General features: G+C 35.4%; 3 protein-coding genes and 1 long non-coding RNA gene across 4 annotated transcripts; all 4 read left to right on the top strand.

Annotated features, from left to right (window-relative positions):
• The first annotated feature begins 868 nt into the window (after positions 1-868).
• Positions 869-6,018, top strand: LOC129003762 (uncharacterized). Its single transcript, XR_008491639.1, has 2 exons — positions 869-916; positions 5,745-6,018. It is a non-coding gene; the product is annotated as an uncharacterized LOC129003762 (long non-coding RNA).
• Positions 6,019-9,385: 3,367 nt separating this feature from the next.
• LOC129003261 (uncharacterized) lies at positions 9,386-10,051 on the top strand. The gene has a single exon (XM_054431555.1). The coding sequence runs from the start codon at positions 9,386-9,388 to the stop codon at positions 10,049-10,051; it is 666 nt and encodes a 221-aa protein (XP_054287530.1).
• A 703-nt stretch (positions 10,052-10,754) lies between these two features.
• On the top strand, positions 10,755-12,758 carry LOC129003260 (uncharacterized). The gene has a single exon (XM_054431554.1). It carries the CDS (start codon positions 10,755-10,757, stop codon positions 12,756-12,758), a length of 2,004 nt encoding a protein of 667 aa, XP_054287529.1.
• An 842-nt stretch (positions 12,759-13,600) lies between these two features.
• On the top strand, positions 13,601-14,563 carry LOC129003259 (uncharacterized). The gene has a single exon (XM_054431553.1). The coding sequence runs from the start codon at positions 13,601-13,603 to the stop codon at positions 14,561-14,563; it is 963 nt and encodes a 320-aa protein (XP_054287528.1).
• Positions 14,564-16,061: the final 1,498 nt, after the last annotated feature.

Raw genomic sequence — 16,061 nt, 5'->3', positions numbered from 1 at the left:
TCACATTCAGATTCCTGCCAACCGATATTTTGGCATTATCCGGACGCCTGATGGTCGGGTAATATAGGTATTTGGCATAAAAAAATAGTAATTTGTTATTAATAATGATTGTGTTTATATTTAAAGTACTGTTTGTAACAATTATCGAGATATACGATGAAAGATATACAGGGTGGCTGAAAATTAACTTGCACCCCCTTTAACGTTTTAACTATTTGAGATATTTGAAATCGGATTGCGGCAACTTGTTTTGATATGAAGGGCTACAATAATTATGGTCAGTTTTGAAAATTTTGCCCTTAGGGGTAGCGGGGGTAGGGGGTAGCTCAAAATTTTCAAACAGCAAGTATAGTCGAGTATGGTATCATTTTACAGGTATTGAGGAAATATAACAATTATCTAAAGAAAGTAGAAATCGGACCACTAATAACAAAATGGCAGCTAAAAATCATTAAGACAGTGGTTGTTAAAAGTAAATTTGTAAGGGAGTGTGTTTAATATTTATATCATACTATCAATCATTTTGGAAATGCCTCTTTAACAGTTTTGTTTTTGAATCGAGAAAAATCTGAGTGCAGTTAACACAATACTGTACCAAAAAAAGTCGAAGTATTAACTTAATACACATCTTAGTTTAGATACTAAGATCCGGGACTTTGTAGACATACAAATAACTATACACGTTAACTCCTAACAGTTAGAAAGTTAATAAATTGGTGATCTCAAGATAGCTCAATATGGGCTTAAACTATTTTTTTTCCTACCCACGATGAAATAATTGTAGAATGACACGATCCTTTCAATTATGCAAAGCTCGGCCCTCATGAATGGAAGGGCTCTGTGTGGTCCTTGAGGTTTATATATAAAACACCTCTCCTAGCTTCACCTGCTACCCACATTGAACACGATGAAGCTGGTGAGTACTGTTATTTCAGTTTTTACAAATTAATGTATGTCACCACATTATGTGTATTAGTTTAAAAATATTTCAATGAAAATAACAGCTTAAAACGGTTTTCAGTTTTGAACATATTTAGTTACATTAAAATTAATAGGATAAGTACTTTTGCACACCATTGTTGATGGTTTCGACTAATAAATATGTGAATCAGAGCTTTTCAATTTCAGGATAAACTTAAAAATTGAAAACCTGCAAAAGTTTGAATAGTTATGTTTGTCATTATTTAAGGTCTGCTCAAACGCTCCAGTACAATAATTTGAAATTTAAAACTATTTTAAGACAAACTAATGTTTAACTTGGACAAACAATTTTACCCAAAAACATTTAATAAGAAGACGGACTTATACTGTCCAGGTAACGGAATGTTAACATGTTTACCTACAGGGTAGTTGGCATTACATTACTTGTTATGGTGTTATCATATTGAAGGAATTTGAGATAGTCTAGTAAACCTACTTTGATTGGAAAGGGTTCGCTGTAGTACTGATCTGCGCGGATTGTGATTTTAGTTGCTTTGGAAAGGAGGGCTGAACCCAAAAAATAACCCTATTAAAATTGCCTTGATAGTAATTTCTTAAGCCAATATACAAAATTATTCTTCTACCTTTCAAATCAGCTACAAAAGTACAACGATCTAGGACAAATGGTTTGGTTGAGGTTTGATATTGATAAGATGGGTTAATCAAACTCAATTCATATTTTACCAATAAGATAAACAATGTCGTATTTTGACATATTATGTTTAAACATGGACATTTGTTCAGAACCTCCGTTTTACACAGAATTTGTGGGTCAGGTTTGTCTGATATTTGGCTGGTAGATGGGTTCGTAACTTCAAAAAGTCCTACTTTATTAAACATCACAGGTAAAACTAATGAGTGAGTTTATTGGTTAAGTGTTATTGACCTCATGTGCAATTAATTAGATTTTAATTTGTCAGTTTCTAGTTTCAGACGAGGCAATGTTGGTGAATTTGATATAGAAATAATTTGGACAATCATTAATTACAAGGGTTTCCATTTGCTAGTTACGGTGTTTGTAGTATGTGACAATTTAATGAATATGCAATTACACTAATCATTTGTAGTTAACTACAGGAGTTAACACTACTTTTAGGAATTCAGAAAAACATATTAATTAAAAAAAATTAGCTAAAATACGCTGAAAATATATAAATAACAAGAATTTTTGTAATTGCCTCTGTACAAAATGTCTTTCTCAGTGTACCAAAATGTTTCGGTTGCAATTAATTAGTTAGAGGACACGTCATTTGAATTATCACAGTTGAAAATATTTTTGTTCCAACCATACAAGTTGGATCCCTTATGTTATGTGAGTAGGTTTGAATGATTTTTCATACACTAAAAGTCACTATCTTCTCCTAGTAGTACCATGCTTTAGTGAGCTCAATGCCCCTTAGTGGCGTCGGCTTAAAACCCCTCTTTAATCAAGATACTAGTCTATATCTGTTCGAGAACTATACGGTATATAAGGTAATTAAAAAGATATTAAAACAATTGATCTCTTACAAAAAGTTTAAAAACATGCATTTTCACCACACTATGACGTTTTTAGCTGTTTTACATACTTAATTGGTGTCTGAAAGTTACGTTTTGATGGCCATGCCCACTGTCATCGTCATTTAGGTTTTTACATCCCTAGGACCGCAAAATCAGTTGCCCGCTTTCTTTCTTCTAAAACACGAATGCATATTAAATACACAATCAGTATCCATAGCATTGCAATAAAATTGTTTTATTGGTTTATTGTCACCGCTGCCAAGCAACTATTTTTTATTATTTTTGCTGATTCCTCAAATTATTTCTTCACATAACCTTAAAGTTGTAGTTGTGGTGACTGTCAGTGTGCATTATTATTGTGGTGAATAGTGGTAATAGTGTATACTGTAGTGTAGTGAAAAATAGCGTTCGTACCACGAGCCGAAATGGTTTTGCAAACAAACAAACTGATAACAACTAATATAGATTAAGTATTAATACAAAACCAAGTTGATAGTAACTCATAAAAGCTTAACATAAAGGACGAACTCAATACTGTATAATACCACCAATACTTAATATTCAATCAAATAAAAACAAACAAAACATTAGTAAATCAAATGAGTCATTCTATACAAACTCATAGATTTGTTTGTGTTATGTTTATTTTAGAAGATTAAATAGCAAGTCGTTTGTACAACGAACTCTGTATATTGTCTAGTTAATTTACTTTAGTAGAATGTTTAAAGTCCTTTATATTATGATTTTTTGTTTAGTTTTATATCATGTTAGTATTGCAAATTTGACCTAATACTGTATTTCAAGAGGTTCATGGATTTCAAACGATATACCAAAAGACTTAAGACACTCAGCACATCTTACAAAACGTTGATAATAAATGCTCCAAAGTGGCTGTGCTTAAAATATTTCAAACATGGCTTTGACATACTAAACATAGAATACATTATGTTGTATTCAGTTTTCAAATGTGTTTTATAAAACCATCCCTTAAAACCAGAGATTTCCAATACACTGTAGTTATTTCTTTACAGCAGAAGGATAACATCAACCTTGACAAAGTATTGTTGACTCGTGACTCTCTTGAGACTTATTCTTATGTTAAGCTAACGAATAGAATATTAAACAGTTACAAAGGTTAAGAGAGACATCGATGTAGGAAGAGAAAGAGTGTGACAAAACAAGGAAACGTCAAGGTCTAGACGAATAACGATGGACAAGGGAACCGAGGGAACGAGAAAAGCAACAAAGAGATTCAAAGTAGAGATTTCTTATTTCTTCAAAACTTTCCCCAGAAAATGCGATTTTCTTCTAAAGTATGGTTGATTGTTTTTTTAGGTAAACGCAACCGATGAACACGTTTCGTTTCAAAACTTTTGGGTAATTTTCTTATGTGGCTGCTTATCTTTTTAAGCTAAATCGTGTTGAATGATGGAAACTCAATTGTATAAACAGCCAATTCAATTTGTAACTGTTGTGTTTGTGGGGCTTTTATTATACATAACATTATAAAAAACAAAAAACAAATTTTAAATATAATTTGAAAGTACTCATGCATAAGACATGTAATTAATTTTTCTAAAATATTTTTTTGTGTTTTGATAGTTTGGTTGTTTTTACCTCATTGTGATTTTTTGTATCTGTTTGTAAGGTCGTCAACATTAAAGAATTTTCAAAAGAGATCCAAATGTTTGACTGAATCCGAATCGATTTATAACAATTTGCTCTTTAGATTTATAGTTAACTACAGTTTTCTATCAATCAGCACGTATAATTAAAACCCAACGTGAGCTAAGAAAACTCGTAAATATCTGAGTTTAGCTATTGATCATAACACGTTCTTAAAATTGTCCTTATTTGACGTTTTTGTTGATACGTATGGACTATTTTAAAGTTTCAAGTAATAATTCAAAGACAAAACAATAATGACAATCTTAGAATGGCGTACCACTCAATCTTGCAACCTTTTACCTCAAGTTATGAATTACACTTAAGAGGGTGTAATTGCAGTATCATTAAAAAAGTGCCTTTTTGATAAAATTGTATGATGGTTAGTACGGTTTAGTTTTGATTGACTTATCAATGACTGGACGTCATAATTTTATGTGAAATAGTACGAAAGTATTTTACTAGGCATACGACAATAATACAGATCTAATAGAGATACTATTTACCATCATATATTCAATTTATAATACTTATCTAATATTTAATCATAATACTTATTCATTTGCTCTGCGATATTTGGAATGTTTCCACCAGTTCTAATGATAGAGATGATGAGGAAAGCTGCTTGTGATGTGTTACTCATCAGCTATAATTGTGTCGATGCTTATACACGGGCTATGTTATACAACTCGAACTATATTAATGTCATATAACATGTATTACTGTATAGCTAAAATTACGGCTACGGCTATTATAGTCCATGGAACTAGTGATTTCATAGATACTGGTAGTTATGTCCTAAAGTTAAGTGGTTCTGATTTACCCAACAAATTCTACAACTGGATTGCCTTGCTTTGATCTAGGAGTACACAACACCTTTTACTATAATGATAAACTGTTTCATAATTTAAAATATTATTATTGCGGGAACAAAATAATCTAAAACAGCGGTGTTAAGGAATGTTTCTTTTTCCAAAAACTAACCATAATAGAAATTCATCTTTATTTGATGTTCATTCTTACTTAAATACATACATTTTTGTACATCGGAGGATATCTTGTAGATAACTAGTATTAGTGAAAGGTTTATAAATGTAAACACTATCTAGGTAAGTTTATGTTTGACATTATTATGTATAATTTAATATGTACTAAATTGTGTTAGGTTTTGTAAAGGATTGCCATGGAGCTCTCTCTACTACATGTCTAATATTGTATTTTAATCCTTTTTCTTCATAAGAGTGGTGGTCAGTTATAAAAACAAATTCTGTGCTATTTCTTTGTATTTTTTCCAAACACCAGACAAGTAATGAAGATAACTAACAGTCATGTATTTATCTTACTCAAATATTATTTTAATGAGTACTTGAAATTGTATAATCCATTTAAAAATTTAGAAATTATTATAGCTTAATGTCGTTAAAAAAAAAAACACTATTTCTTCGTATACTTTCTTATTCCACCCTGTTTTAAAATTCAATATAGATTTTAACAAAATATTCAGTTAGTTGTTTAAAAGTCGTAGTTAATTAGATATACTGTTAACATTATTTTTATGAAACATTTTGTAATTATTTTGGTTTTTTATTTGATTACAGATTATCCTGGCTGCCCTCCTCGCCATGGCGGCCGCCTACCCTCCTGTACCCCTAGTGCCCAAGTACTACCCGGCGCCCCTTCACTACCCAGCGCCACTGATAAAGGCGCCACTACCCCTCGCGCACTACTACCCCGGATACTACCCCTACTTCAGGGCACCTTACCCCTTCTTGCACTGATACTGACCATATCTGACCTGGATTTTACAAGGCTTCTGACTACCTTAGTTCTGATTTTTTACATTTTGTATCAATAAATAGTTTTTAGTTGGCATCGTTGTGTTATTACTTATATAGCAATAGAATAAATAGATAATATACGAGAGGAAAGGATAGTAAAAGGGATATAAATTATACAATCTAACAGTATAAATATAAAGGTCAATTATAAATGTTAGTTATAATTGGTGATTACTGTTTTCTTACAGAAAACTGAAAAATTGCAATAATAAAAACAAAGAAATATTTACCTACCACAGTAGGCAAAAGTGGAAGTATAATAATAATTTCCAAGATTCTTGCTGTGAGATTAACATTATTTCAGGTACTGTGATTACTTTTATCGTGCGTCGTTTGAAAATAAAAGGTTTACGTGCACGAGGTTGTATTAAAAATGAAAATCCTTTATAAGAAGAACTATAACGTATCCTTATTATGATTTTTGAAAGCATATAAACAAATCGTGTTCTGAAAACGGACATAACAAGTTTATAAAGATTAAAACTTTAACGTTAAAACCAGTAATGTTGTCATTAAATGTTAAATAACTAAAAAAAGATCGTATGTGCATGTATCCTATACATCCTATATATGTGTATGTATGTATGTTGGTGTTTTTAACCAAGGGGGCATTAAAAAGCCAATAAATGATGACAAGAATGTTTTAAGATACTGTCTAATTATGTTGTGTTGAAACAAATAATCTTCTTTCTCGTATCGGATTTATCAAGAAACATTTTTCATTGGAAAGAAAAGAAAAGAAATATAAAAAATAATGACGATGTTCTCAAAAATTATCGTAGTTTACATTGATAAAGAAATACACTCATGCATCTATTACAAAAAAGTGAAATAGCCTTAAAATTATTACAATTTACTTTTTGAACGTGAAATAAACCAACGTTGATAAACGTAATAAAAGGAATTTGAGGAAGTGTTTTTGCTGTTCATTGACGTCCGTATTGAAGGAAGACACTCTTTCATGTGACCTTTAAGGAGACAACATTCTGGTGATCACACAAACCTCTAGTCAGTGGGCGTTTGTTCAAAGGAACGTCGTTTTACTCCTTTTTAGACGAAATAATTGCAATTTTTCGGAACTATGACGTGGTTACAGCTCCATATGACGTCATGTCCATGACCTTATGTAGATAAAAATGTCGCATTTATTTTTACTCAGTTATTTAGTGACGGCGTTTACAGGGTTGCGTCATAGGTGCGGTGTTAAGGAACAGGACTCAATGTAATCAGTTTTGACAAACGGCTGTAGTTAATGTAGAAATTATGTACAGTGTACACGTGAAGACTTTTGAGACAATAAGTTTATACATGGCACAGTTTGTTACCGTTTTTAAGAGTAATTTATTTTGATTCATTACATAAATGTTGTACTAAAACAATTCGATTCTAGACAAAAGTCCAATAAAGTAGTGGAACCTCAATAGCAAGTATATTTCAAATCCACTAGAAATAATAATTTTACTCCTCATCATATGTTATTAAAAATCTTGCTAAGAAGCCAGCCTTGATAACAAATCTTATTTAGTGATCCTAATGACAGTCTTTTTATTGAGGTTCCTTGTTATTTTTTACTATTTTGGAAGGGCACAGGCCAATTCTTGGTCTCGTTAATATAGCATCGAACTTTCCTGATATATAGCTTAATTAATTAATAGCCCAATGAGAAATCGTATCTGGTCTGGAAACTATCTCGCTTGGAATCGAACCAGAAGCCTTCAGGGTTAAAGGAAAGATCTATAAGCACACGGTTACCCAGGAAATCACTTTTAGAATTTGTCAAACACAAGAAATCCCATAAAACAAAATTCCTTTCTCATAAAACGGACGGAGCTTACATGTAAATTGTCTTCAACCCGTTAAGGATTACAAATTTGAAGAGACAATCTATGGTTGGTGTTAGACGGAAGCCCCTATGTGTCACAGCATTTATACTTCCAACCCTATATATTTAGCATGGTACTTCTAAACATAGCAGCCCAAAAGTGCTGTTGTGAGGTCCCCCTCCATGTTGTGTATGTGTGAGGTAAGGTGCCTCTGCACTTGACACGAAATCCTGTCATAGTCATACCTGTTGTGAGGGAGGGGGGAGGTAGGGGTGACTGCATCATATTTGCGTACATGATCATAACCGTAACATCTGTTCTGTAATACGTAATACGCCTACGCAACGTTGCCTTATAGCATTCTAATAGTGTATGCATTTGGGTTAACCGGGTAAATGCTACATAGTTGAAAGATCATACCCGTCTGACAATCAAAGGGATCTGGATTCTAGCTTAACATATATTAGTACAGTATTAGTTCTATATTTTACACGTAGATTTTAATACCTTTCGTAAAAAAAAATAGTGGACTATGTTATCATTTACTTGTTATGTACACTAAGTTAAATAGAGTATGTTTAAGAGTGTTGTTAGGGCCTAAACCTAAAAATATATTAATTCAGCCATTAAATTACCTTTTCATCCGTCCCAAAAATGTGGTGCTACTAACTTGAATTTGCCGACAAGAAACAGCTGATACTCTACGCTACCCCCTCCCTCAAGGACAGGACGACGCCACTTGCACTCCTGAGTCCTGACTCCTGCAGTGACTGGCCGCCCCTACCTACACGCTAGTGCCCACCGGCACTATGATTTGTCACCTATGTACTACATATATGTTTTAATATACAAGTTTACATAACAGTCTAGCCAGTATATTATTTCCTCGGCATCTTCGCCCTCACGCTGATCCTGAACGAGACGCCAGATCCACGCTCCACGCTGCTACCAAGGAACCCCGCTCGTCTTGAAGACATCTGTAGAAGGTAGCACCACACCACACATATCTTACTAAAAAAATAAGTTTAATTCCACCCCCAACATTGGTCCTTTACGAGCCCGATAAAATTAAAAGTTTGAACTAAACGCTTTGTTTTAAATATTACAGTCCATTTAAAATCATAAAAGTAAGGAATTATATTATTGCTTAATTTGTGTAAAAAGAAGGCAGTAAACTAATAAAACTGTTTTATTAAAAGTACTAATCAGTATTTAATTAGTTTAGCTTTGACATAAAGTTTAAGTTAAAGAGGTTTTGCTTGATTATTGTTGAGACAGGTTAGTTCAGGTCCCGTTCGGAACGCCGCCGCCTATTGTTTGCTTATCGTTACGCGTCCGCTAGTTGCTTATCTCTTTCAACAATTTGACTGTTATTATTTCATTCATTATTTCCCCATTTGTAGATTATAGTAGTGTGTTTTTAATCTAATTTACAACTGTCAATTATTCATTCTCGTACACGTGTGTTATTTTGTTTATTTACAGCAACGGTCTAAACGTAATTTTTAATCGGTAAATATTCATTTATTCTACCATCACCTTTTATCCTATTGATTCCTGTACATTGTCAGCTTAACAATGGCCACTAAAGAGAATAAAGCAAAAATGGATTCACTGATAAAGAAGCGAGAAAAGTACTTTGCTAGACTTCAAGCGCTTTATGACGTGGGTAAAAAATGTTTAGAATTGGCTCAAAAGAAGCAACCTTATCAAGCTGAACTTGATCACTTTGTTTCCCGATATAATAGAATAGAGGATGATTACTCTGTTTTTGAAGATATTAGTGATGACATTACCATTATTAACTCTGATCTAGATGATAGCGATAAGATCGAGGTACACAAAGTCTCAATGAGTTACGATGAAATGTATTTTAACTTAAAATCTCTTGCTCGCAAAATGCAGATTGAGCAACCCAAAACGCAAACCTCCGGCAAATCTGAAGCCACACCTACGCAACCCCCGCAATCTGCCCCTCAGGTAGCTGAGTTACCAAAAATTGAAATTGAGCCGTTTAATGGTTCGATAGCTGATTGGCCGAACTTTTACGCTTTGTTTAACTCTCTAATACACAAGAATCGCTCTCTCTCAAAATCAGAAAAACTAACTTATCTACGTAGTCTACTCAAGTCTCACGCTCTCTCTCTAATAGAAAATTTAGTTATATCTGAAGAAAACTACGATATTGCTCTACATCAGCTCATTCAGCGGTATCAAAACAAACGTCTACTCGCATCTAGATAAAGTGTTCTCGTTCCGAGCTCTCACAGAAGATACTGCCAGTTCATTAACTAGTTTTCTAGAAGTATTTAATACCAATCTCTCCGCTCTCAAGGCCCTTGGCATAGATGATTTGTTCGATTTTACTATGCTTCATGTCGCATTGCGTACTCTAACTCCAGGTACCCGTAAAGACTTCGAAAGCGAACAGACAGACAAAGAAATCCCTAAGTTTGAAAACCTAATTCGCTTCATAGAACAACAGCTTAAAATCCTTGAAATAACGAGTACTAAAACTAAGCCTAAGCAGACTAGGACTCCAAGCAAACCGTATAGTAACAAAAATACGATGCTATCTACTACCGTCAATGATAACAGCAATCATAAATGGCCTTCAGCACTAAAATGTGCCTTTTGTCAAGATACATCACATAAAATCTTTGGTTGCACAAAGTTTAAGGAACAAAATGTGTCCAGTCGTAATGACTTTGCTAAAGCAAACTCTCTGTGCTATTGTTGTTTGGGTTTTCACAGAATTTCCGACTGTAAGTCCAAATCTAGATGTTCCAAGTGTTTTGGTAAACACCATTCTCTCCTTCATCGCCAAAGAGATTCATGTTATAACAATGTCACCCGTAGTCCTAAACCATCCGATAATGTTACATTGCCGTCTAGCGACACTGTAGAAAAAACTTGCAGCTTTGCTAACTCGAAAACCTCATCTAATATGCTACTGAGTACAGCAGTCATTGGAGTTAAAGATCATCATGGTAAACTATTACCAATAAAGGCTCTTATAGATGGAGGATCTCAAACTAGCTTGATCACCGAAGAATGCGCCTCCAAACTAAATCTAAAAAGATATTCTAACAATGTAAACCTCATTGGAGTAGCTGAAACATCCGTTCCCCTCAATAAAGGATTAGTTCATTGCGTTATCAGTCCACTCGAAAATACCAGCATTGTTCTAACAACAGATGCAATTGTTGTCCCTAAAATATCGTCAGACCAACCGAACATCCCCATTGACTCATCAATACGCTCAAAGCTTCATCATTTAAAACTCGCAGACCCATCATTTGACGTATCATCCCCAATTGAATTCCTGATAGGAGCGGACTTGTATTTTGACATCCTTCAGGAGTCAAGCAACCTAATTAAAGGAGAACCGTCTGCGATAGCTACTATATTTGGTTGGGTAATAGGAGGCAAAGTTATCAACGAAATTCCATTGAATGACTGGTCCTCAATGTTGATTTGTAACAACACTCTTGATGCTCATCTAACCAAATTCTGGGAGATAGAATCTGTCAACAATGTAGTAAGACCCAATCCTGAAGATGAAGCCACAGAAGAAAGCTTTATAAAAACTCACAGAAGAGACACTAATGGAAGATACATTGTGTCCCTCCCAACTAAGCCTGAAGCTCCATCACTCCCTCAAAGTAGCGCTCAAAGACAGCTAGTGACTCTAGAGCAAAGACTAAAACGCAATCAAGAGACGTATGAAGAATATAGAAGCTTCATGGACGACTATATATCTCAGGGACATATGAGTCTTTGTTTAGAACCATCCAACTACATAATTCCTCACCATTGTGTTCGCAAAGAGGACAGTTCTACAACTAAACTAAGGACAGTATGCAACGCTTCATTCAAACCTAGTGGATCTAGTTCGTCCCTAAACGATATATTGTACAGTGGTCCAAAACTACAGAAGGATATCGCAGAGATAATAACCAATTTCCGATTGCATTCTATCGTCGTTTGTGCAGATATCAAACAAATGTACAGAAACGTGCTAGTAACAGAAGAACATCGCAAACTCCAGCACATATACTATAGAACTCATCGAGATGGTCCCATAGAAGAATACGAACTCAACGTCTTAACATATGGCGTAACATCAAGTGCATTTTTAGCTCAAAGAGTTTTGCTACAGCTAGTACAAGACGAAGGCCAGAAGTATCCCCTAGCATCTAAAGCCATTATAAACCAAACTTTTGTAGATGACATCTGCGTCAGTGTTGACACTATTAACGAAGCTCTAACCTTGCAACAAGAACTTATAGACCTACTGAACCTAGGAGGATTTTCGTTGCGCAAATGGGCTAGCAACTGTAAGGACGTACTAGACACCGTGCCTTTAGATCATCGAGAAAAGCCTCTAAGCATCAGTTCAGAAAATGAAAACTATATGAAAGTTTTAGGTTTGCAGTATAACCCGGATGACGATACATTCTCGTACATAATTCATCTCAACCCCCTAGTGTACACAAAACGCTCAATGTTAAGTGAGATGTCCAAAATCTACGACATTTTAGGTTGGATTACTCCGTGCACATTCTATGTGAAAAATCTTATGCAAAGCATTTGGTTGCTAGGATTAGGATGGGATGACGAACTTCCTACTGAGATCTGTAATAAATGGGAAACATTCATCTCTACTCTTCCAGAACTGGCTCACCTAAAGATTCCGAGACACATACCCATTGTTAATGCCACTAACATTCAGATCATAGGATTCTGCGATGCATCAGCGAAGGGATATGCCGCCAATTTGTATTTACGTACAGAACATACAGATGGAGTTAATATACATCTCCTCAAAGCAAAGAGTAAAGTCGCTCCTTTAAAGATCATTAGCATTCCACGCCTCGAACTCTGTGCAGCACAACTTCTCGCCCACTTCATCCTCAAGATACGCTGCTGTTTACCGACTCCTCTGTAGTACTTTCTTGGTTAAAAATACCACCTTATAAGCTCAAAACCTTTGTTGCAAACAGAGTAGTAGAAATACTTGACGAAACGAATCCAAGTCAATGGTATCATGTTATCTCCAAAGAAAACCCCTGTGACATTGCAAGCAGAGGCTCTCTGCCTAAAGATTTAGTAAACTCCGATCTATGGTGGAAAGGCCCTCAGTTTCTATATGGACCTATATCCAATCTCAAAGCACATACTAATCCAGAAATCAGCAATGATTTGCCCGAAATAAAACTCGAGAGCCTTATGATAACTCAACAATCTCCTAACATAGTATTGGACATATTAGAGAAATCGTCTAGTTTGTCTAAAGCTAAATTGGTTTTAAGTATTTTACTCCGCTTCATTAAAAACTTGAAGAACAGGATAGCACAGCAACCACCACTAAAAGGTCCTACAACACCAGAAGAACAAAATAATGCTCTCATACGATTTGTAAGATCTACCCAAGAATGTCACTTGTCAAAGGAAATAATAAGTCTCCAAACTGGAAAACACGTGTCTCCCAAGTATCGACCTCTAGCCTTGTTTCTAGACGATGATGGGCTTGTTAGGGCGGGGGGACGCTTGAAAGATTCGCTTCTCCCTTATCCTGCAAAACATCCAGTTCTTATTCCCAAGTCTTCACGTCTCGCAACACTTATATGTGATCACTATCACATCCTCTCTTTACATGGAGGTCCACGGCTCACTCAGTCTTTGATTCAAAGGCAATTTTGGATAATAGGTATTCGTCAACTCCTGAGAGAGAGAATATTTAGATGCAACAAGTGCTACTTATTTCAGGCGAAACCACTCACGCCAAAAATGGCAAACCTTCCTCCAATAAGGTTCGAAAATGTGCGTGCATTCTTGAATGTTGGTGTTGATTATGCCGGACCCTTTGATTTTAAAGAAGGTTCAAGAAGAAAGGCTCCCATATCAAAAGGATACATTGTCATAATCGTTTGCTTAGCCACAAAAGCAGTTCATTTAGAGTTCGCTACTAGCCTATCAACTGCCTCATTTCTCGCTGCATTTGACCGATTTGTAGCGCGCAGAGGACTGTGCAAAACAATATACAGTGACTGTGGAATCAACTTCCAAGGTGCTTCAAACCACTACTTACGTGTTCAACAATTCCTCAAAGAAAATAATGAACATTTCACTCATCAGCTCAGCAAAAAGGAAATTAAGTGGATTTTCATTCCCCCTGCTGCACCCCACTTTGGAGGAATTTGGGAGGCTGCAGTTAAGTCAACCAAACGTCATCTCTCCAGAATCTTAGTAAATCTGAGTCTAACGTACGAAGAAATGTCTACACTTCTCTACCGCATTGAAGCCGTTCTCAACAGCCGTCCTCTTGGATCAATGACGACCGACCCCAACGATGGAGATTACCTCAGCCCAGGACACTTTTTAGTAGGTGCCCCACTCATCTCACCTCCAGAACACGACTACACCGATACGCCAATGAATAGGCTTACAAGATACGAGCTTCTTCAACAGGCCACACAAGCTTTCTGGAAGGCCTGGTCCAGAGATTACCTCCATACCCTGATCCAGCTAAACAAATGGACAACCACTCAACCCATTATCAACATTGGTGATATAGTTTATCTTCAGTTGAAGAACACTAGTCCATTAGAATGGCCCATAGGTAGAGTTGAAGTTACTTACCCAGGAAAAGATGGAGTAGTGAGAGCAGCTAAAATAAAAACTACTCAAGGCACATTCACAAGGCCAGTGCACAAGCTGATATCCTTCCCGCCTCCTGACCATAACCTTTAAATTGATAAAACAACGGTGTATTTCGTTTTGCGTGTGTTAAACTAAAATTGTTTCGTGTTTGTGTGTTAAAGCTAAATATGTTATCTTTTTTTCGTTTCAAAACTATTGTTTTGGGTGAGGGGAATGTTAGGGCCTAAACCTAAAAATATATTAATTCAGCCATTAAATTACCTTTTCATCCGTCCCAAAAATGTGGTGCTACTAACTTGAATTTGCCGACAAGAAACAGCTGATACTCTACGCTACCCCCTCCCTCAAGGACAGGACGACGCCACTTGCACTCCTGAGTCCTGACTCCTGCAGTGACTGGCCGCCCCTACCTACACGCTAGTGCCCACCGGCACTATGATTTGTCACCTATGTACTACATATATGTTTTAATATACAAGTTTACATAACAGTCTAGCCAGTATATTATTTCCTCGGCATCTTCGCCCTCACGCTGATCCTGAACGAGACGCCAGATCCACGCTCCACGCTGCTACCAAGGAACCCCGCTCGTCTTGAAGACATCTGTAGAAGGTAGCACCACACCACACATATCTTACTAAAAAAATAAGTTTAATTCCACCCCCAACAAGTGTACTGATTGTAAAAACTGAACATGTGTTATTTATTTAAACTAAATATTTGAGTTTGAGTAAGATTGGCTTTCCTTTACTTATTAATTTATCTTATTTTGAACTCAGATAAAAAAAATGAAACTTCCAAGCGGGCATAGCCTTGGAGGCCCTATATTTCTCTTCTGTATGTAGCACAAATAATAGAATCAAAATTTGTACGCCATAAAACTATAAGCTGATCATCAGTGTTTGTCTTAGACTTTCCAGAACTGACTGCATAAATTGTACAAGTATGTAAACAGAGAAAATAAATTCATTATTTCATTATTATATAGGTTAGACGCCAATACGCCAATTCGAACAAGTGATATGCCGGCTTTGTTACTGACTTGATCAACTGGCTCATTAGCCAGGACCGTTTATTAAAAGCCCAAACACCAAGGACATCAGGTTTTATATAATAAAAAGCTTCTGACTTTTCTTGAGATCAAACTGGTAACCATCTGCTTTCCAGGCGACACAATGTCCCCTCAGCTACAAGGCTATATAAATATTCCTCATGTTCCTTGTCCAAGGGAGTTTTCAATTAATATTCATAGCTAAGGCTGTACAGAATATCCACTTCCATTTTACGCTCACCTAGGTATGAGTTATACTATAATTACGATAGTAAAAACTATTTTAAAAGCACTGAGATGAACAGAAGTCTTTCATAACAAAACACACTTGAAGAGGGGAATTGTTAAACACATATTAAAATCTTACTGCTTGGTCTTCTGGTTGGAATAAAACGGCTGAACCATTTGGCCAACAAATACCTTAACTATTGTAACTCTTGCAAAATTTCATGTTATTAAAAAAGCTTGAACGTTTTAAATAAAATATAATGATTTTAGCTACAATAATTTTACTTATAGTAGAGTCATTTAGGTTTG

This window comes from Macrosteles quadrilineatus, unplaced genomic scaffold (assembly GCF_028750875.1).
Source record: "Macrosteles quadrilineatus isolate MER2022 unplaced genomic scaffold, UCM_ALF_1.0 Scaffold_9__3_contigs__length_116548681, whole genome shotgun sequence".
Lineage (NCBI taxonomy): Eukaryota > Metazoa > Arthropoda > Insecta > Hemiptera > Cicadellidae > Macrosteles > Macrosteles quadrilineatus.
The sequence above is the reverse complement of the archived record's forward strand: the minus strand, read 5'-3'. Positions and strand labels throughout refer to the sequence as shown.